Source organism: Molossus molossus, unplaced genomic scaffold (assembly GCF_014108415.1).
Source record: "Molossus molossus isolate mMolMol1 unplaced genomic scaffold, mMolMol1.p scaffold_m16_p_1, whole genome shotgun sequence".
Classification (NCBI taxonomy): Eukaryota; Metazoa; Chordata; class Mammalia; order Chiroptera; family Molossidae; genus Molossus; species Molossus molossus.
Window position 1 is genome coordinate 99,876,372 of NW_023425344.1, and position 21,862 is coordinate 99,898,233.

Genomic DNA, 21,862 nt, shown 5'->3' on the forward strand with positions numbered 1-21,862 from the left:
GTCAGAGGTCAGACTAAGGTCAGAGGTCAGACATGTAGCAAGACATTGGGGAGTATTTCCAGTCTTCAAATAGGAAGGAAAAGAAAGGCACCATTATTTTCCCCGCCCCACAAAAGCTTTCACCCCAGGCTGTTCCGGAGGAGCGTGGCTGTACTGATGGCAGACAGGTGAAGCACCTGGCGCCCGGCAGTGAGGGAAGCAGTGTTCCACGATCCAGACCCGTCGGGGGCTGAGCTCTGCGTTGTTCCATCCAAGCTGAGAGCATTCTTGGCTTCCCGTCAGCTCACACCTCCTGGAGCGGTGCCGTCGTCTGCACTTTTGGACGGCTGCCTGCTCTGTGTATAGCATCTCATCTTTTCTGTGTGTGTTTAACTTGCTGTGTTCTTGGCTAATTTGCATGGAATTCTTCTAATTTCAATAAACAGAGGTGCAATGTATATGTTCCTGGCTCACGACATGCTAAGCCCAGTGAGCAGAATGAAGTAGGGAAGCAAGTTTTCCTTATTTTGAAAAAGAGCACCTAATTGGTCTTTGGAGGAGGATGCTCCAGTGCCAGTTAGGACTTCAGTGTGACCTAATAAGCTTTGCATCGCCTGCTTCCTTTGGACGCCCTGCTTCAGGTTGCTTATGGCTCCGATCTGCAGGAACTCGGCAGCCCACAGAGTTAAAATATTTCCTAGTTCCCCAATCTCTGTCCTCCGCATCCACAACCCAGGGTGGGGCTAAGGGTCTTGACCGTGTCACTCTTCCTGAGGACGCGAGCAGAGGAACTGATGAATCCAACTGTGCATTCAGTGTCCCAGAAACAAGAAGCAAAAATCCTTTCCAGCACACCAACCGATGCAAATCTTCTCTTAGTCTTCTGTGATGCTTGCTGATAGCAGAAAGAAAACGTGAAACTGGCGTTGCTTTTAAATGTATAAGAGAAAGGTAAACGAGTTCCTTATTTTTCTTTCCAAATTTTAAGATGGTAATTAGTAGCACTAAACACCAGCCAGGCTTGAGTGAACGCACACAAGACCCCTATAGGCAGCACAGTGTATTAATGTAAAAATATGCCCAGACAACATAACTTGTCAGAGAGGATTATTTCTACTTAGTGAGTCTGCAGGAGCCCTTTGCTCCACCATTCAGAATTTGACTAGAGAAGAGAGTTGGGCAAGAGAGAGAGAGGGAGGGAGGGAGAGGGAGACAGAGCGCGCATTAGTGAACAGCTACTGTGGCGTTGATGTTTGAGCGCACTTCTGAACTGGCTTTGTTGAGACTATCAGTGTCTCGGTGCAGAAAGCATGCGCTGTCCCAAATCCGCTGTTACTATGAGAAATGAGGAGCTGCTTTTAAGGTATGTTGTGGTGGCCTTTGTTTTAATACGTGCTTTTCTCGTTTCCAGAGCTGGCTGAAACAATGATCATGCTCTGAAGCAAGTAGCTTCCCTATCTTAGAAGAGCGGAAAAAAAGAAAAAAGAAAAAAAGAATCTAGAGAGAGAGAGAGGGAAACAAAATCGAGACCAAGAGATTGGGAGAAAGAGAGAGCGAGCGAGAGAAAGGACAGGGACTGCTGTGTGCGAGTTCTATTTGCAGGAGTTGCCTTTTGAAAGCATATCATGTTTTTACTCACTGCGATTTGTGAGTGGCCAGTGGCTCATTGTAAAGGCTCCGAATCTGGCTCTTGGTTTGTCTTTTCCTTTGCGATGTCTAAGCCTCTTTTATTATTATGCACTCTGCATGGAATAATCACTGAAAAAGGAGCTAAAGAGACCCCATATTAGACTTGCGTTCCAAATACCGCTCTAATCTGGACTTAGCCTACCTAGATAGTCCTTCTGTGTTATCAGGTTTGGATCACTTTATCCCGTTTGCCAAAATGTGTACCTGTTTAAAGACCTCTGTTCATGCATGGCGTCCCGGGTCCCTGTATATTGAAAACAAATATTTGTTTCCTGCATCTGTGTTAAGGTTCTATTGCAAACCAAGAATGAGCCACCACTGACCTTTTGGGAAGCAGAGAAAGAATTATGAGAGAATTGGCATCCTGCTTTGAAAAATGTAGTCTTTTGTTTATTTGCTAGCAGACATTGTAGCACTGAATACATCTTTGGGTCTGACAATGGGACCGGTTGAACAATGGAGCTGTCAAACTAGCTTAATGCATGTCTGGGCCTTTTTTTTTTTTTTTTCTCCTTTTTTTCCTTTCTCAACACCCTTTTTATCTGCTATAATCTTGTTTGTATAGACTATACAGAATGAACAGCTTTTAGTGCTGCTTGTTTGTGGCTTTGTGCTTTTAAAAAATTTAATATCTGCCGTTCATAGAGCTTTTTGCATTTTGCAGCTATGTTGGTTGGATTAAGTTAAAGATTTATTGCTTACCTCTCTGTTAACTACAGAAAGAAATGTATTGATTGAGACTGCTTGTAATACCATTATCATTCTGGCAAATACCTTGTTATCAGACATGCCTCTATAGTATTTATGCTTAGGGATTTAAAATTTGCCTATTTGGTGGACTTACAGGATGTAGCAAGAAAGGGAATTAAGAGGAATATTTCTGTGTTTAAGGAAATTATAATTTTCAGTCTTTATCTTGTCTTTTGGCATCCAGATAGAGAAAGAGTTTAGGAATTCTAAGACAAGCGAGAACTTTTGCCCTTACGATTTTGGTCACAAACTATTATGTAGCCTTTTAAGTTGTTAAGTAAGTTAAAGGTCTCTATGGAACATTTTGATTTCTGATATATGTTTATGTGCTCATAAAACACATTTCCATGCAGGGCAAATATTTCTCACATCTCCAAAAATTTTTCTTTTTATAACGTAAGCATTGATTTCTAAGGTGCAACCAGTGAGACTTCAAAAAGAGAAAATGGAAAAATCTGTTTCAAACTTCTCATAATATTAAAAGCATGTTTATTCTCATACTGAATATAAAAGAACGGACCCTATAATATTAAACAGTAATTGATTTACATGAAAATCATCTCACTGAGGCTGGTTTCTGTAAAGAATAATTTTAACCCAACATTGTAATGTTTTGCTTTAATTAGCTGCTTGTGCCACAGCAATATTTTGAAAATATTAGTAAATCTATGGAGAGAGATTAAGGACCCAATTTTTAAAAACAGAAGGGGAATCATTTTAAAGAGAAAAATTCTTAAATATTTAGTTACAAGTATTTCCTCTTAGATTATATTGTGGTTTAAATTAGTGATATTACCAGTAAATAAGGAACAAGATGTATTTCTTATGAATACACAGTTATGATTAACTATTTTTTAGAGTTTGGACATACATTTCAATTTTTTAAACTTAAGTAAAATGTTATGAAATACTTTATTCAGAATAATTTAAATTAATGTTACAGGCTAAATTCAATTGCCTTCTCAAGTATAGATTTTTCTATAGACAGTATATTCAGAGCCTGGGTAGACCCAAAACATATCTGCAGTATAGTGATATTTTTAAAGTTATCCATTGTGAATAGAGTGGATTTTAAATGCATACTTATGTTCTCTTACTTCCAACGGGATCTGAACTGCTCACTCCATCGGGTATGCCAATAATTGCTTTTAGGATGAGCTCATAAAAGGTAATGGTGAAGCTTTATAACCGAAGCTGGCCCACTGTTACCAGTACACCTAGATTCTGCTTTCATGGGATAGTTTTATTGCAAAACAAAGGTTGCAAAGCAATTTTTTTGTGGTTTTGAAGAAAAGTAGTCTCCTGTGCTCCCTAGCTGCCTGTCAGTGGCACACTGAAATAAAGATATAACTTGGGAACCTCCATGTTGAATGTTTTACTAAATTATAATTATTTACCTGAGATCTATTCATTTGGATTTGTAAGTGGTCTCAAGTCCAAGAAGAAGGGAAATGCCTTCTCACTTTGTTTGCTTCTCCTGTGGTTTGATGCATTACCGGCCAGAATTCAGAGACCCCATTTCCAGCATTCCACATACATATTCTCTTTTCCTTTGGCCTAATGGAGAAGGTGTGAGATGGCCCGGAGTTGGCAAACTTGTCTACATCTATTTCCCCAACAGTAACAAGATCTGTAATCCACATCCTGTCATCAGCCTCTATGTGGGATGATCCCCCTCGATAGTGACCTAAACAAATGTCAAAGTAAATTTTAATTCGAAGCCCAGACTTGCAGAAAAAGAACAGCAAAAGATTCAAACTGGGAAAATGGCTTCTTTCAATAGAATAACGTGTGCACCCTGAGTCCCTTCCCACACAAGCCTCCGGAATACCCACACACATGTGCTCAGCAGACCACAGGCTGAGATCTGCAACCTCAACGTATTTGTTAGAATAAAACCTCATTGTTTTCTCTTTTCTTTTTTTAAATATTAGTGTACGCAATTGCAAAATATCCCTTTGGGGCTGAAAAACAAAGAAGAGCATTTGATTAATATTTATATCTGGAACTTTATAGCAAGTACAGATTGTGCTTGAATTGGTAGGAAGTCATTCCAAGAGTGAATCAATACTAATTATTGTAATCAGGGGGGGGTTCATTAGGTGAGAATGTGGCTGATGGAAAGTTCATTGCTCAGAGCCCTGGAAACACCAAGGTTGATGGGAGGAAAAGGTAAAATGCAAAGGGAAGAGTGCTGGTGGGAATGATTAGTCCAGTGCAAGGGGTCAGGTTGTGTAGAGGAAAAGCATACCTTGATTTGGTGTAATCCTGGCAGTGAGGAAATTAGAAATCTCCCAGTTAGGTCCCTGTGTGGAGATTTCTGTTCAAACCATCAAGACTGCAGTTTGTCCAGTGGCGTCTCGCCCAGCCCCATAGAATCTTTCTGTCCCTCTTCGAACAGTGACAGCCACAGGCTCTTCAGTTGCAATAATGCCTTCGATCACCCTTATTAGCCTTCACGAGTTTCTTTCTATATTTTAGTAATTGGGGGATTTCCCCTTTCATAAAACTATCGATTGCTTCTCTAAGGTTTATTGGCTTTGGGAGTTTTTTTCTGAACTCACAGTGACTTTTATTCTGTAGGAAGATGAGGCAGTAATGGTTTGGAGAAGATTAAAATCTATGGCTTTTCCCTTAACTGACATTGGAACAAGGGTGTCAGAGGAAGGAAAGCATATGTGAGGTTTTAATGTTGTAGCCCATTAAGACTCAAAATGATGTGTCCTAGAGCTGTAGCACCTTTCTGACCACGTGGTACCAATCTACAGAGATCGGACTGAGCTGGAAGCCAGACGTACATTAAGAGTGTGGAGGGAGTGTGTGTGTGTGTGTTTAACCCTGATTTGGGATAAGGTGACTCTGTTCCCAAACGTGGTTCACATGATGTCTTTCAGGATTATCATGTACAGGTATGTTTGTCTTCTCCACAGTGTTCTCCTCACTGTGTGACTGATCCCAAGCACGTTTTCTTATATGTCAAGACCATCAGAGTTAACGGGAAATGGCATCTGTGGGGAGAGGATGACAGTGGCCCCGAGTGACAGGTATTACCAGGACAGCTCGAGCGGCCACCTCAGCCCATTCCAAGTTGACCTGCCCATGATTGGCTGCTTAGGACTGTGATGAATCACTGGGGTTTATGAAGCAGGACTTGCCAGCGTGCCCCCAGAGCAAAAGCAGCACTAGAATTGTCCTGTAAAATCATTCCCCTCCAGCAGCTTTGTTGTCTTGGCCAAGAAGAGCTTGAGGTCTGAAGTTACAAGGCTGATGCACCTACAGTATCCAGGCTGTGTAAATGCCTGTCTTGAGAAAGGTGGCAGCTGCAGTCAGTGAAACTCTGCTGAAGCCTATGGATGGAGCTGCTGGCTTCGAGCTGGCATGTGAACTGACTAGAATGGGAACAGCTGTGCTGATGCAGACACAGCTCCGACACGCCTCACCCCTCCCGTGAGGCTGTGCGTCTCAGTAACTCGAGGGCTGTGGGCCCTGCAATGTGGTCCTCTTTGTCATGATATCCCTCTGTTAATACCTTGGTCTGGGACCCCAGCTGTCTTCTAGGGTCTCTGAGATGACTCACTGTTCGTTCAGAGGTGACTGAAGAAGCACTGAATAGATGGAAGTGCACTGGGGGGTTGGGGGGGGGGGTGGCAAGACTTCCTGGTGGCAGCGGTTAGGATTCATTTTGACCTTCTCTTTGGAAACTGACTTGATAAAAAGGGATGGAGACCTCATTCCAAGCCCCTGGACGTAGCGCTTGCTCTCTATAAACCAGAACCTTCCTCTTCCCTCTGGCCTAGGCTGCTGGCCTCAGACGTAGACCTGTCAGTGGAAACTCTAATGCTATATAGGTTATAGAACAATAACATTAAGGCTGGCTTTCTCTTTTCCTCCCCACCTGTCAGTTCCAGGTTTAAACAAAGATTGGAGGGTGAGAGTATTATGACTGGAGGTAAGGAATAACATCGAAATTTATTAACAATTGACTTTATGCCTGGCACTACACGAGGTGGTTTCTTTTTATCTTATCTAATTTAATTCTCACAGATATCCAGCAGTTCCGTTATTCCCATTTCAAAGATGAAAAAACTGAGACCAAGAAAGGTAAAGTAATAGGCCTAGAGGCACACAGCTCGTAGTGGAAGGGATTCTAACTCAGTAGTCAGCCAACTCCTTCCCGGGCCAACTTGAAAGTATAACAATTGGATATTTTTCATGTTAAAGTCCGATCTTCCTCTAAGGCTGAATTTCCACCATGGACTTTGCCACCAAGTAAGCTGTACAATAAGAAAGGAAAAAGAAAGAGGGAAATTCTCAGGAGTGGTTTGCTTCTGAGTTCTAACTACAGCTCTCCTCTGTGTCCCTACTGATTTGTGAAGTCTTCTAATTATAGTATCCTAAGCCTCACTTTTCTCAAGTTTTAATCTGTATAATGGGAACAGATGTCGGAAAAAATAATGGAGTATTTTAAAGCTTTATGAAATTGAAACCTGACCTTTTATCTGTATAAGGGGCCAAAGTATGTCACGCTGCCCATCATAACCAATCTAGCAACAAAGATGTACTGTGCTCAATAGAGGACAGAGTCTCAGCTGTCAAGAAGCTCAGAGCAGTCGTGAAACAGAGAGATCAGTGGGTAAGAAGGTATCACGTGGTGTAATGCAGGGGAGGGGGCATCAAACTGGGTCTGGAAGGATGGGTGAGTGAGGAGTAGGAAGATGTTCTTAGAACACCCTGGGCATAGCATTCTATTTAAAAAAAAAAAAGCCAAACAAAATCTTCAGCCTCATTATCTGTCTTTGCCAGATCCTCAAGGTCATTCACATCTCCCCTCCTCTCTAACCTTGCCATATTCCTATCAAATAGGGCAAATGTATCTATTAGCCTCCAGAGAGTGTGGAGAAACTAAGCAATTGGGAAACACAAAGGTTTATACTCGGCAGTAGAGACAAAACCAGAGAGAACACATTCCACTTAGCTTGGGTAGGTAGCAACAGCACTTTTCCGTGAAGAATTAGGTAGTTTTTTTAAGAGAAAGGAACGAAACTTTTTTTTTTTTTTTTTACCCCTAATGGACTTCATGGGAATTAGCATCAAAAGCAACTTTAAATAAAAAGCCACTTGGGATTTTTTAAAACCTCTATCATAAGCTAAAAATGGCTCGAGATTTGAACCATATTATAGGGAAAAAATAAATTTCCTGTGCTCAAAACCTTAATGTATTTTCAACCTCCACGTCACTTTAATAGCTTGGTTATATAATTGCTGGAGGAATAATTAGGCTAACACATTGTACTTCTTATCTGAGAATCATGGTAGGTTCAGACTTTTCAGCCACTCATCCCTACGAGGAAATGATGGCCACACATATGACAAAGATCTAGCGATGAGTTAGAAAATTAAATGACGTGTTTTTTGTGTCCATCAACTCTGTGGCAGAATCACATGCAGAATCCAACAGGTGTGGTTCTTAAATCTTATCATCTTTTTCACTCAGTTTGAAAGTAGCATTTGCCTTGCAGAGATCTGGTCTGCATGCACCATATCGGATGACTTCCGGACACGTAACCAAAAGCCCTTTGATGGGTTCTGTCATCAGTGTGGGTAAAGTCGATTCATGTGTTTTGTTTTACAGACCGCAGGCTTTTGCTCTCTTAATCCTCACTCTAATTCATTTGTTCGGGAAAAGGAGAGACATTCAGGCAAAAGGGGCTGTCCTGCCAGCAGAGATTTCCTCTGAAGTTGAGATTTTGCCTCTTGCCAAGGTCTGTCTTGGACAACTCCCACCCTCAGGCTGAAACTCCCATTTCTTTTTCCTTCACCCTCACCTGTTGCTGCCTTCTCTCTGGACCGAGGGCTGTGCCTGTGCCTGTGTCCACCCAGCTGTTGCCACTCATCTGTTGCTGTTTGTCAAGCAGTCGTGTCTCCTTTTTTAAGAGAACGACACGTGACAGTAAGATGAGAACTTTGGGCCAATTGGGGAAAACATTTTATGGGGGTGGGAGTGTTGAAGGGCAGATTGCCAAGAACTAAAAACCTCATTCGGATGGGTATAAATTTTGTTCCTGCCGCCAGGCTGGCACCAGATAAGGGTACCTGGCATAGTCTGACAAATCTCGGCATCTTCAAGAGGCCAGTGAAACATTCCTTCCGAGGTTTTTTTCCCTGAGTGCCTTTGTGTACAAATCACCATGCTGGACAGACAAGCCTTGTTCATCTCCCCGTCCTTTCTTCCCAATTTTCACATCCGATTTACTCACTTTGTGGGGCACAGTCTTACATCCTCCCCCTCCCACCCCCTGGCCATGTCTGGAAGGAAGCCCAACTCCAGAGACAGCTGTTCCTAGGTCAGAAATCAGCCTTGGTCAAGGCAAAGGCAAACTCAATTTTTTCTGGCAGATAAGCCACCAACAGTAACTCACTTCACTTTTGTGGTCGCCTGCCTCTTCAGATACAGCTGCAGAGGGAAGCTTTTGGCATGGTCTGGCTTCCATTTGAGAGAGAGAAAAGAGCAAGCTGAGGGGGGGGGGGCAACGAAGGCAGCAGCGGTATAATGGAGAAAGAAGGGAAAAGGAAAGGCAAGTTAGAGAGGGAAGTGATGAGCTGGCTGGGCGCTGGGCCTGCCAGATCCACAGTGTCATCCTTTCATCTCCTCGGAATGGAAGCTTCTGACATCCCTAGAAGGGTACCTCACATCCGAGCACGAAGGTATGTATGCAAAGAACGGTCTGCAGTTGGCAGGCCTCTTCCGATGGGAGATAAATTTACTCTATCTTAGTGGTTTTTGCTCTATTAAAAACAGATTCAGAAAAATACAAGATTGCAAAAAGCCAGTAGCAGCTGTACTCAAGGGAGAGTGACTACTTAAAATTCCCGTAAAAATGTAAAATATGAGTTTAATAACGATTTCAGCTTTATTGGCATTTAATTTCACTTAAGTTGTTTTAAGACTGTGATAAAATCTCCATTCCAGAAGCTTTCAAAGTGGGTGGGGGTGGGGGTGGAGGGGATAATAAGGCGATCATTTTAAACTTATAATTGGTGATGAAAGTATTTATTTTTTAGGTGATACTTTTATAGAGCTAAGAAAAGATATATTTATAATGTATCACTTAAGGATCTTTTTGTTTGTTTGTTTGTTTGCAAGTTGATAACAAAGCTGGGTAAGCCAAGAACAAACACATGGCGACAAAGTCAGATACTCTCTTAGATACGCAAAATTCATGTGGATTTCAAATTTATTGGCTGGAAATGATGGAAAATCCCTTTATAGGGCCTGTATTTCTTGCTCCAAATGGCTCTGAACACACTGGGGTTTTTTTTTTTTTTTTCTTAAACCAAGCAGCTATGTTAGTAAAATTTGAATTTGAAGATATGATAGAGAAAAGATGTTTTGGATTCTAGTTTATAATGAACCAGAAGTGAGGGGAGAAGACCCTTTTGTGAAGGTGGCTTTTTGAGTAGAAAGAACAGTGTTGGTTCATCTAAAGTCCCATTGCTAAGAGTTTGTTTTTAAAGAGATTACAATGCATAAAGATATGTGTAAGAATAATTTTTTAAATAAATATTTGTCATAAAATACACAGGGTTGTCTGCAGGAGAAGAAAATGGGTTATACACATCAATCACTATATATCAGGCATCAGTCTCTAAGTTATAGTATATACTTTGTGCAAAGATGTTGAAAGGTCTGTATTTGAGGGACTACATTCTGGTTCACTGATTGAGTTGGGTGACAGGAATAGGATTGTTTGATTTTAAGCAGAGTGTACTCTATGTACAAATGCATTTATTAGCACTCTGTTTCCACAGAGGGTTTTTTTTTTTTTTTTCCTTTTAAAAATATGCCAGTGATAATTCAGTGCTCAAACAATGACCATTGGACAGAACTCAGTTTGAGATGAGGCATGAGAGGGAAAGGGGTTTGCTGAAACAGCACAGTGCGCCCCATTGCCTTGGAAGGCCTCTTATAAAAATGAGGTCATTCAGAAACTTTCCCTTGAAGTGCTTCCAATTCTTGAATTGCCTTTTGTTTGGGAAATGAATAGCAAGTTGATTAAAAAAAAAAAAAAGGAGACAATTAGGGAGGTAGGGGGATGGGCTTAGGGAAGAGCTTAAGGTTTTTCTACAGTGATATTAAAACTATGAGGAAATGTCATGGTTCCCAACAGCTTGATCCTTCATGGTGTCACCAACCAGGTGGTGTCCACAAGAGGAGCCCGCTGATGGCCCCATCCTCCTGCACTTCTGTTAGCGAGATCCTTGGCTATAAAATTGCTTCATTGAACCTGAGTGTTCAACAGCGGCCCAGTGGAACTGTCTGCCAAATAACTTCAACTGCCAAAACATGATACCTGATGGCTCATTACTGCATGAAAATAAAAAAAGGGGCCCCATTGAGTTGTTTTCAGATTTTTAAAAATTTTTTTTTTTTTTGCCTTCTGTCAAAGCAGTGAAATGAGAAATTTAAGCTTTTCATCAGGTGGTATTTGCTTGGGTGTTTTTATTTTCATTTTTAAGCTCAAGAGCTTTTGAAATTTATGTACATGTGCTGATATCATGGAAACAAAACCCTATGGTGTGTGTGTGTGTGTGTGTGTGTGTGTGTGTTTTGTTTCTCTCTGGCACCTACATCAAGTGCCTATGCAATCACTACATTACTTATGTATTTGGCTGCCAAACTATTTCAACTCAACCATATCCCATAAGCTTTTCTTGGCTCATGTCACCACTGTATCCCATGTAAGAGTGATCTTTTATATTTGACCCCGGTTTTGCTTCTTACTTTAAATGGTAAAGCAAATGTGCTTTGAAAACTCTGGTACACTCTAGTTGTTGAATAAGGCAATAACCTATGCACTTGTAATTCTTTCTCTATGACCTACTTACACACTACTTCACCCTCCTTATAGTATGATTAAAAGCTGCTTTGAATCCACGATCGCCTCCAGGGATTGGAGGCGAGAATTTAACAAACTGCTGAGAAGGCTTAAGTCAGTAAGAGGGCTTCCCTACAGCTTCTCCCAACTAATTCACATGCAATTAAAGGGAAAATAAATATTTCAGAAGTGTACATGTTAATGAAGCCTTTTCTACCTTATAGAATGTAGACATAGATGGAGCTTTATTCCACAACTGACTTGGAAATATTTTTGCTTTTGATTAATGCAGTTGTGCTCTGCTTCTGTGGTGGGGGCTGGTTCTGTTCATTCGTTTTAAAATAAATGTGTTATATAGTCAGCTCATGATACACATTTGGGATTTATATAAATAATGTGTGGGAAACCAAGAACTGTCAAGGTTTGTCTCATTTATCAAGCTAATTATTAAAATTATTGAAAGACAACAAAATTCTTCCAATTTCAAAGGTAGCCTGCAGTAGCTGGGGTAGGGTATAAATGTAACCTAGTATTATTAGGAAGAGTTTGGGCATTTTGGATGTAAGAACTCATTTTATTGCTCTGCTTTTCAATTCCTTATGAACCTAGACCTAGTTCCTCAGAAAGGCAATGTTTTCAGATGAAGGTTAGTCTTAGCCCTACATCTAACTGTCTTGGAATTAGAATTATCTTGGTCAAAAGCCAGATATATTGTTCAGCTGAAGAAGGAAATCAAGTAAATTATGTGTGTTTGGCCTTAATTTAATATTCCAGGCCTGTTACTCCATATTGCTCAAAGGCATCAAGCCTAGATTTAAAATTGATATGTGAATTTAAAATTGGTATATAAATATCTATTTTCCTTCATAATCTCTAAAGATGATCAATTCTCATTATCACACAAGAAATTGGTGAGAAAAATAAAAGATTTTTTTTTCCTCCGTATTATGGTGTCTGATACATTTAACTACACGTGATGCATTTACACGTGACTGAGTGGTTTAACCCCCTGGCTACCATGATTACCAAAAGGCAAACTATTAATGTCTACAGTGTGATTTATGATGTTGTTTTAGAATGTGCAATAGTCCATGAAGCAGTTTTACATACATGTGACATTGTGAAAAGTTTGGTTTTATCCATATAACCAAACAATAAAACAATGAGAATGCTAACTTAGAATGCCACCATATACATCACTTATCTTTCCAGAATTTGAGCAAATCACCTGGGAAAATCAAACTCACCTGCTTCTATTTATTTGTAAGAGTTTGTCATTTTTCTCAATTCCTATCAGTAAATCAGTCACAAATCTTAAACGGGTATTTAAGCTTCATGGCCACTATAGACATAACACTCTTTCATGAAGTCACTATTGGTTTTTAGCCGTTGTATTAAATACCAGGAACTGGCACATTCATGATTTATCTTTTCCAAAGGAAATGTAATTTATTACTGTTTTCTTTCAATCCCTTCTTAGTGTTTTCAAGATGATACAAAAAGAAACATAACTGTGCAACGATTGATTCATCTTTTTCCTTAAAGCTCTGAGATAAAATCCCTAAATGTCACTTGGGCCATTTATGAGATATTTACTTTGGCTAAACCACGAATCCTATTTCAGTTATTATGGTTAGTTCATACACAGGCAAGCATATCACACCCAGAGCACTTAAACCAACACGGGCATTCTGTCTCTGGCGGCTTTGGGAGTTCGGTTTTGCCCGGGAAGTGAACTAGGCTTTGGCCACACAGTAGCATGAAAACTAGCAGCGATTCTTGGGCCTCGTGCCAGGCGTCCTGGAAATGGGGAATTGAGTGAAACAGGGCAGACTCGGGGCGCTGAGCGTTTCCACATGCTCGGGGACCCTAGGAAAAGTCGGGCTATTTTTAAAGGGGGTGCGCTCGGCTGCCCCGGCCGCCTGCCTCGGGCAGGTCCCTCCCCCCGGCGGGCCCTCAGGGGTTAAGCGGCGGCGCGCGGGCGCGGAGCTCCGCCTCCGCTCGCCGCACCTGGCGCTCCGCAGACCGTGGCCTCGGCGCTGGCTTTCGGAGGGGATTGGCGGAGCGCGGGAGGGGAGAGAATGTGACAAGTGCCGGCTTGGGCGGCCGCCGCGGGGAGGCCGCGCGCACCTGTCCCTGCCCGTCTCGCCGCCCGCGGCCGCTCGGACGCGCGCACCGCCGCCCCCCGTCCGCCCTCCGAGCGCCGGGTGCGCCGCGAACATGACTTCTGCCTTCAAGCTGGATTTCCTCCCGGACATGATGGTCGAGGGCCGTCTGCTCGTTCCCGATCGAATGTGAGTGGGGCCTCGGGGGACACGTGTGGCCGCGCGGGTGCTCTCCCCGCGCCCCCCGGCCGGGCGGCCGCTGCCAAGTCGCCTGCCTGGAGCCCCGAGGAGGGCGAGCCCCGGGAACGCGGGCGGCGACTCCGGATCAGCCGCCTCCCCTGGGCTTCAGAGCCGGCGCTGGGCTTGGGGAGGAGGGACAGTGTCCTGACCTGCCGAGCGGCGCGGGGACCGGAGAACGGGGCGCGGGGGCAGGGGTCCGGAATCGGGTCCGGGGACCAGCGAGCCAGGCCAGCGGGACGTGAGCGGGGACCAAGCGAGGACCGGCCAGCGGGGCGCGGCGTTCCGGGGTCTGGGCTTGGGGATGGCCAGCGGGGCGCGGCGTCCCGGGTGGAGTGCGCGCGTGCACGCTCGTGTCATTGGAAATGCGGAGCTGTAGGAGCTCTGGTGGCCCATTCAAAGATTCCCTCTTACCAAATTATCCGCTCATCTGACTTTCCATTTGCAAAGATTCCTTTCCCGTGGTGGGAGAGTGGAAGGAGAGAAGAGGAAAGAGAGAAAAAAGGAGGGTGTGTGTGTGTGTGTGGGGGGGGGGTTAATTATAAAGCATTACAATAGCCAGGTATGCTCTATTGCCGAAATTAGTGGTAATTTTTACGTAATCATAGTGGTTTTGTCTGGTATGAAGCCTATAATTTAATAATTAATGTGCTTCTGGTTGTTTTACATGTCGTCAAACTACGGTTGAGAGTTTATTGGGAGAAGTAGAGAGCTGGGATTCCTGAGGAAAGGAAAGTATGCCTCATTTTTATCTGGCTGGTTAGTCTTGATAGTGCTTGAGCTGGTAAGAGAAACTTTCTATCACCTCGGTAAGATCTAGCTGTTGTCAGGCGTGTTGTGAAAGGAAAACCTGAAGAGAGAGAAAAGGAGTTGCCAGTAGTGTGTCTGAAAGGTCTGTGTCCATTTTAGAAATGGGATATATGAAATTGTCAATTATCAGGCAAGCATTTTGATAGTGAATCTAGGCTACAGTTAATCTAGGGAGAAAGAACTGCTATCCTTGGTAAGAGTCCACATAAAATGTTTCCTATTCTGCACACTGTTAAGACTTAACATCCATATTCTTTCTGGCACATTACTGTACTCTTAGCAATTTTCATGCCATTGTGAGCTTTATGATCAATTTCCCTGGCAACTAACTTTCCCCTACGGTGCTAGATTCTTTTTCTTGTATGTTAAATGTTATGAGTTGAGAGATTCTTGAGAAACTCAGCAGTGGCCAATTATTTGAGCCCCTAGGAATTTTTTTAATGGGGGAGGGAGGATGATAGAATCTGTTAAATGTGAATTGTCCTTTCAGTTGATATTAAGAATGTTAACTTGCTTGTACACGCGATCAGGTTCATTATCTCAACTAAGATAATCCGATAACATAAATTAAAATATTGAATTTCCTTTTGGCAGTTTTCTCAGAGAAATTAATCTTGGTTAGTAACATTCCCATGATATCTGTTTTTAAAGGTCTCTGTCTTGTTCCCCTTGTATGTATGTGTGTATGTGTGTGTGTGTGTTTGTATGGATATATAATACATGTTTGCACATTAACTATTGAAAGTTTTGTATGTTTTCTCCTCTCTAGAGGAATGTTGGGCTGAACTGAAGGATTGGCTTGGTCATGATTTTGAATTTATGGTCACTTGCTCTGTAAGTGACCACAATATATCTAGCTAATGAATGCTCTGTGAATTTAAAGTGTTAGTGGCCTCTGAAAGGTGCTGTGTCTTGTCAGTTAAATTATGAAAGTTTAATTTGTCCTTTTCATTAGTTGGATGAAGGTGGTTTATTCAAACTATTTGCTCTGAATAGAGCCTTTGTATTTTAGCCATGGAATATCCATATAAACCCTAATGTAACTTCTACCCCACTTCTCTTCCAGATGTTAGTTGTTTCCAAATGATGTCCTTTGGAATCAAACTTAAATTGTTTTCAGTGTTTGTCAACTGTTGCTTAATTGGCTTTAAAAAAAAAAAAAAAGGAAAAGTGGAGTGTTTGTAAATGATAATATTATTTGTCTCCTTAGCCCTGAGAATACTGTAGCATATTTTCCAAAAGACTTTGCAATTAGTTCACATTAGAGACTAACTTTGGGGAATAGAGAGGTGTGTGGGAAGGCATATTACCAATTGAAATTACATGAAACCCACCTAGCAGCCTATCCTATCGCTATATTCATACAGTTGAGAAGATAGCTGTGTGGATTTAATGTTTTCTGGACTGGTTGTCATGCACAGTGTATTGCCCTTTGCATTACATTTCAGTCAGCTAGATACTGGCCTTTTCTTAAAAGGAACTTAAAACGAACGAGCTTTTCTTGTGCTGATTTTCTAAAGCAGTAGGATGTATTTTCAATGGCATTTTCCCACGAGAATCTATTAGATAAGTTTGTAAGATGTAATATGTTTGAGTCCCCGAGGCAGATGAACAAATGGCTTTGGAGAGGAATTATTACGCTTCATGGCCCCACAAGCCATCCAGTGTTTAAAAAGCCCAGGCCACTGAAGGCTCTATAGTGGTATAGAATTATTAGGACATATGCTTCTAAGACGTGGGGTTTTAAATATTCATTAATAAAACTGTAAGTGGAAAAGGACCTTTTAAATCAAATCATCTTAACTATTAAAGTTTTATTGTCTTTGTATTACTATAGGATATCCTCTGCAGCAAAGTGTGATGAAAATAAAATAGGAACTGATTTTTTAAAAATCTGTTTTAAATTTAGGTAACTGGTTTGGGATTGGGATTGGGGGGGGTGGGGAGTGTTTCCTCATCTGCCTCACCTTTTTAATGACCAGATATGCATTTAGGATTTTTAAATTATTATTTTTAAACAAAAAGTATAAGAAATAATATCTTGGAAATGAGAAATTGCAGGTGGGAAAAATCTATAAATGCAACTGCAAAAGGATTAGTTTAGATTTGTGATGTTAAAATAAGGTGTTGAGAAGAAACTACCAATAAATTAAAATGAAATCTTACACCCCCCCCCCCCCCAATCAGTAAGTAACCTTATTGAAAATAAGAAAAGTTATCCTGAGTGTAAATTCATCAACTTGGTGAATTCCTCTTCTGCTCATTAAGTCCTCCCAAGTTAGGATAACTGGAAATATTTGTCAGTGTCATATTGAACTGAAAATTGGTTCAAGGGATGTCATTGTTAAAGGGCCTTAGAGACCATCTGATCAGACCTGGTTTCATAGATTAAGAAATTATTAGAGGGACAATGTGACTAGTCCAAGAAGGCAACATAATTACTGCCTTCCCCTTCTCTCCCCTAATATGCCAAAAACGTGAGTCATTAATTGAATGCCTGCTATGTCTCAAGACACTTTATTTACAGTCTCTAACCTTCACAATAGAGCTGCAGGGTGGTTATTATACTCATTTTACAGGTGATCCATAAAGAGGTTACATGCTTGCCTGCACCGCATAGGCAGAAAACAGGAAAGTTATAGTGGGCTTGTGTGCGTGTTACACAAACGCATGTTCACTGTTAATGGGAGAGAAGAGAGATCTGTGAACTAAATATGACTTTTTTTTTTTTTTGTCAGAACAGAAAAATGGTGCCATGTGGGAATGATTGAACATTATGGGAAAGACATACCACCTTTTCAGACTTGACTCTTTGATTTAAATTGAGTCGATTGCTCTGATTTGGTTCAAATTTGCACTGCTATTCCATATCTGAGTTAACTGAAGAGAATGTATTTTAATTAAAAATATTTTTTTGGTTTACAAAGTACCAGCAAAATTAAAGTCATAAGCAGTGGGTCCCCCCCCCCCTTTTTTTTTTAGATGGCATTGAGAGTGTTTTTGGAAAATGTCATTATAAATAATAAAGTAGAGATAACTGAGATTTATCACCCGATTCCATGATGGTCATGAGAGAAAATTAAAATGAGGAGACTCTAAAGGAAAGGGTTATGCATATAGTTCTGTAAAGATATTTTAAAAGTATTTTTTTCAGGTGGGATTTCTCAGTGAACACTGCATATTTTAGTATCAGCTGCTTCCTGAGACCCAAAACTCCCCCCTCCCCCCACTGGCATTTAGAACACTAATGTTATCTTTGATCTGGGTTAGAGGTATTATTTTACTTGTTAAGTCTTGCTGTTTAATTGTAATTTGCTGGATTGCGATGGCTTTGGCATCTTTTGAGATGCAGTGAACTGGGGGAAACAAGAACCTCGCAAAACAAGATAAAAAGGAGATAGGATTTTCAGATATGAACCCAGTAATTAAGATTTCATGGGATTATTTAGGATGTTTTTCACCTCCGTCTTTTTCCTACCCAACAGCAATAATAGCAGTGTATTTGGACTCTGATGAAAGACTGCGTTCTCCCCCGCCCCACCTTTTTTTAAACACTCATCCCCAAACTTTTCTTTCTCTTTCCCCCTTACTTGTGGTTTGTTTCTTACGAGTTAAACACTCATTCACTCCTTATAAAAAGACAGCTAATGTTTTGGCATCAAAATAATCTGATAAACTGTCTGACATCCAGCACACACATGATCTAGGGAGTGTGCCAAAATGTGGGTGGAGTTTCTTGTGGAGGCATATATGTAGACTGGGGAGACCACATATCAACAGGGGTCTACTGTCGCTGTAGTGAATCAAAAACAAATCTCACAATCGCTGAACGACACTATAAACATCCTTAATCATATTTGCATTTCAGTGGAAACTTGATCTTTTCAGCGTGTTACAAGGAGCTGAATTAAGAAGTCATTCATGTGTTGTACTTCCTGTGCCGAACTGAACTTCACCCAAACTTAGTCTTTGTTTCTCATTTAGTGTTGATACCAGAGGGTTCTGCTTTTTCAGGGGAGCATCCCATTTTGCTTTTTGTTTGCAGATTAGGACAGGACCACGGAGTCAGCTATTCCTTGGTGTAGTGTTTGTTCTGGGAGACCGTGGAAGGTGTGCTGGGGAGGGTCTAATGATTTCCAGTTCATCAGGCCCGGCCTGTGCTCATGCCCTCTCCTCTGTGCCCACCGGCGGGGAGGGACCGGTCATCTAACGAAGCCAGCACCAGCCGTGTGCTACTTGTGTAGCAGTGCAGAAAATGTATTTTTATTTATCCTTAAGAAAACACTCTTGCTCAATCTAAGAGAAATGGAGCTGTGCACTCCTGGAAAAACCTTTGAGGGAAACAAAAACCAATTAGCGCAGTAAATGTGACGCTCTCAGGTAATTGTCAAATAATTATTCCCCTTCAGCGTCAGCATGGTTTAATTGTGCCATCCAATATTCTCCTGCTCCGAATGTGGATGGGAAGGGCTGGAAACCTCGCTGCCCTCCTGGGATTTCCTTTTTCATTTACTCAGAGCCTTAGACTCCTCCTAAAGGACTTTTAAAAGAAAGGGGGAAACATTGAGGGAGATTTTGAGCCACTTTCCTCTTCCCATTTATCCTAAATCACAACAGCAAGTGATGACTCCAACTCGCTTTATGGAAATGCAGTTCCAGTTATGCAGCGGAAACGCCAGTGAGCATGTCAGCGATGTCCACTGTCACCCTGCGACACCCCGAGCTTTGTGAATGGTCTGCTTGGTGAAATGCAGCTTGTATATTATGTTGCGATGCTTTCAAGTCAGCTGATCCTGTAAAATGGAATGCTAATAAATATGTACTCATATGGCTCTCAAAATGACAGATGAGTGCAAATTCGGTTTTTGGTTAAATTTTAATTACTCCGAGGAATGAATGCCTCAGAGCCAACTTGCCAGCAAATTATTAGACCCATTTTTTTCCCCTTCTGAAGATGTATGTAAATTAAGTTGAGGCTGCATTTAGACTAAAAATACAATTTTGGTTTATTATTCTGGACTTTTCTGCCAGACTCATCGGACCTTTTATGTAAGGTCGGATTTTAAATAAAGAAATCTATTCTGAAGAGATCTCGGTGTAAATGCTCTGTGCTCACTTTCTGTAAGAGTCACACTGACAGGTGACCAGTACCTGTGACTTCCTTGACTAATAGCCTTAATAATGAAAGAAGTCAAAGAGGTTTTTCCCTTCAGTGAAACTGTGTGGCGCTGTCTGTCATGACCACAGAAATAAGTTCCCACAACCCACCCACCAGCTGCTTTGTCTGACATTTATAGGCTCAAATAGGACTGAAGATTTCCTTCTTTCACATATGATGGTGTTGACTCACTCCTCAGAGAGAATGCAATTAATTTCAGCTGATTTATTTAACATTTTGACGTAACTTTTGAACAGCTTAAAACGTTTTTGGTTTTTTTTTTTTAGTACCATAGGAGTGAATCGTTCTTCTACTTCCATTAGGCTGAAAGGCTCACTTTCCATGCTTTTTCTAAAGAAAGTTCATAGCTTGACTTTGGCTCATTAAATTTTAAGGTGGTATTTTATATCCTTTTCCATGAATTATGTCTTTATTTCTTAGTCACCCGCTGCAGCAGCAAAGTTGTACCACATTTCTCTGACACAAAATCAGTTGGTCCTGCAGGCTAGAAGAACAAGATATTTTGTTATTCATCTGTCTGTGGTCAGTAGGCATAAAATGTGTGTGTGTGTATACACACACATGTACATCCATATGTATATGTGGGAAAATGTATGTAGAACTTTTATTGGGCATAATTCTTTACTTTGTTGAAATAGCTTGCATTTAATGGCCTTTGGCTATAAAAGTTAATGAAATTGTTGCACAACATAATGTGTGTTTATATATTATTATAAACTAAAAAATAAAACTAAAAAATTAAAGATTCAGAAAGGTTTTACATCTTGACCAAAGATACATTTCAAATGAGCGCTACAGTAGAAATCAGTCTCAGGACTGTTTTGACTCTTTGGCCCAGAACCTCAGAGTGGCTTCTATTAAAGGTGTGAAGAGATGTTCCCTCTGATGATCCTGTCATACCTGACCGGATGACAAGCTGAGACCCTTCCCCAGAGTGCCCCTTTCTGTCCTTGCTGCATGCTCCCTGAACCCGCGGCCCCTTCTGTTTCTCAGTTATAATTGAGATGTGCCTACTGTCAAGGTCTTTCAGGTTTAGAGTAGGGAGAAGGAAAGACTTCTTCATAGGAAAATCTGGACAGTAGACCCTAAATCAGTATTTTCTTGGGTAGACACAGCTGGTCCTGGCCAGACCAGATTCCTGGCTGCTGCCACATTTCATGCGATCCCATATATACTATCCTATAGCTTCCTGTTGCTGGACCTCTAAGGGGTTTGGTTGGTGTTAACCAACTTAAACACGCCCATTGCTCTCACACCCAATTGTTTCCTCTCTCCATCTTGAGAGTAAGACATTAGGTGTCACGCAAATGAACAAACACAAGTTGAAATCTGACATGTTATTTTGTACTTGAAAACTCTTAGAGGAATAATAAAAGGGAAAGATGCTAGGAAAAAAGCATAAGGAAGGAGGAAAGCTTTTGGTGCAAAGGATGTATGTTTGTTTTATTAGGCTGCTTTTTCTTCTTCCTCCAGAGAGTCTTTGTGCCCCCACCAAGATCTCTGTAGGTCATGAACAGCATACCTACTTTTCACGTTTTCTTTCTGCCTTTTTTATATATTTTTAAATTTATATCTTTCAGTCCTTTTAATTTTCTCGAAGATTAAATGGGCTTCTCCAAGCCCATTTTATTATCCATTTCTGAGCTGTTTTCTAAATTTCAAGAGAAGGGGCCACGTCTGTCCACAACACAGTTCTGAGCACCGGAGCCTTGACAGGAGGGCGGTATCGGAACGGCTCGGTCATCACTGGTAGTAAATTCCACTGGCGCAGCTGCATGCTTCTGTGCATAAAACTGGATTTTGACTTCTTCCTACATTATGGAAGGGGTGTTGAGTTTTCTGGTTGAGCATAAGGGCAGCATATTTCAGAATGATTAACTTTATGGATGTCATTGTCGTGGCCAGCTATATTTGGCTCTGCTGCAGCTGTGTTTGCTTTCTCAAAATTGTCCCCAGGAGGCCTCCAACTGCAATTATTCCCTTCCGTCGTGCTGGTGACATCTTTCCTTGTGACTCCCCTTGTCCACTCAGCCATCTTTCCCTGGAGTCAGGATTTAAAGGCAACACACACGTCCTTTGAAAAGCCACTATGCCGCCTAACACCATGGCAGCTCCATCTCAAGGTGATTTCTTAACATGAAGTCGTCCTTATTTCACATCATAATGCTGCCTGTCAGGGTCCTTCTTACTTTTCACGAAGAGTCCCCATTTGAATGACTCTCTCTTGCTCTTAGATG

At 41.4% G+C, this 21,862-nt stretch overlaps 1 protein-coding gene across 3 annotated transcripts in view; it reads left to right on the forward strand.

The window, feature by feature from the left end:
- The first annotated feature begins 1,289 nt into the window (after positions 1 to 1,289).
- CELF2 (CUGBP Elav-like family member 2) overlaps positions 1,290 to 21,862 on the forward strand; it is a 317,950-nt gene continuing 297,377 nt past the window's right edge. For 2 of the 3 annotated variants that reach the window (XM_036264782.1, XM_036264801.1), the window contains exon 1: positions 1,291 to 1,342. In XM_036264782.1, the coding sequence (XP_036120675.1) occupies positions 1,317 to 1,342 (26 nt within the window). In that variant the 5' untranslated portion in view covers positions 1,291 to 1,316. Of the gene's footprint in view, positions 1,343 to 21,862 lie in introns of all 3 variants that reach the window. The other variant, XM_036264792.1, reaches the window with a different exon arrangement.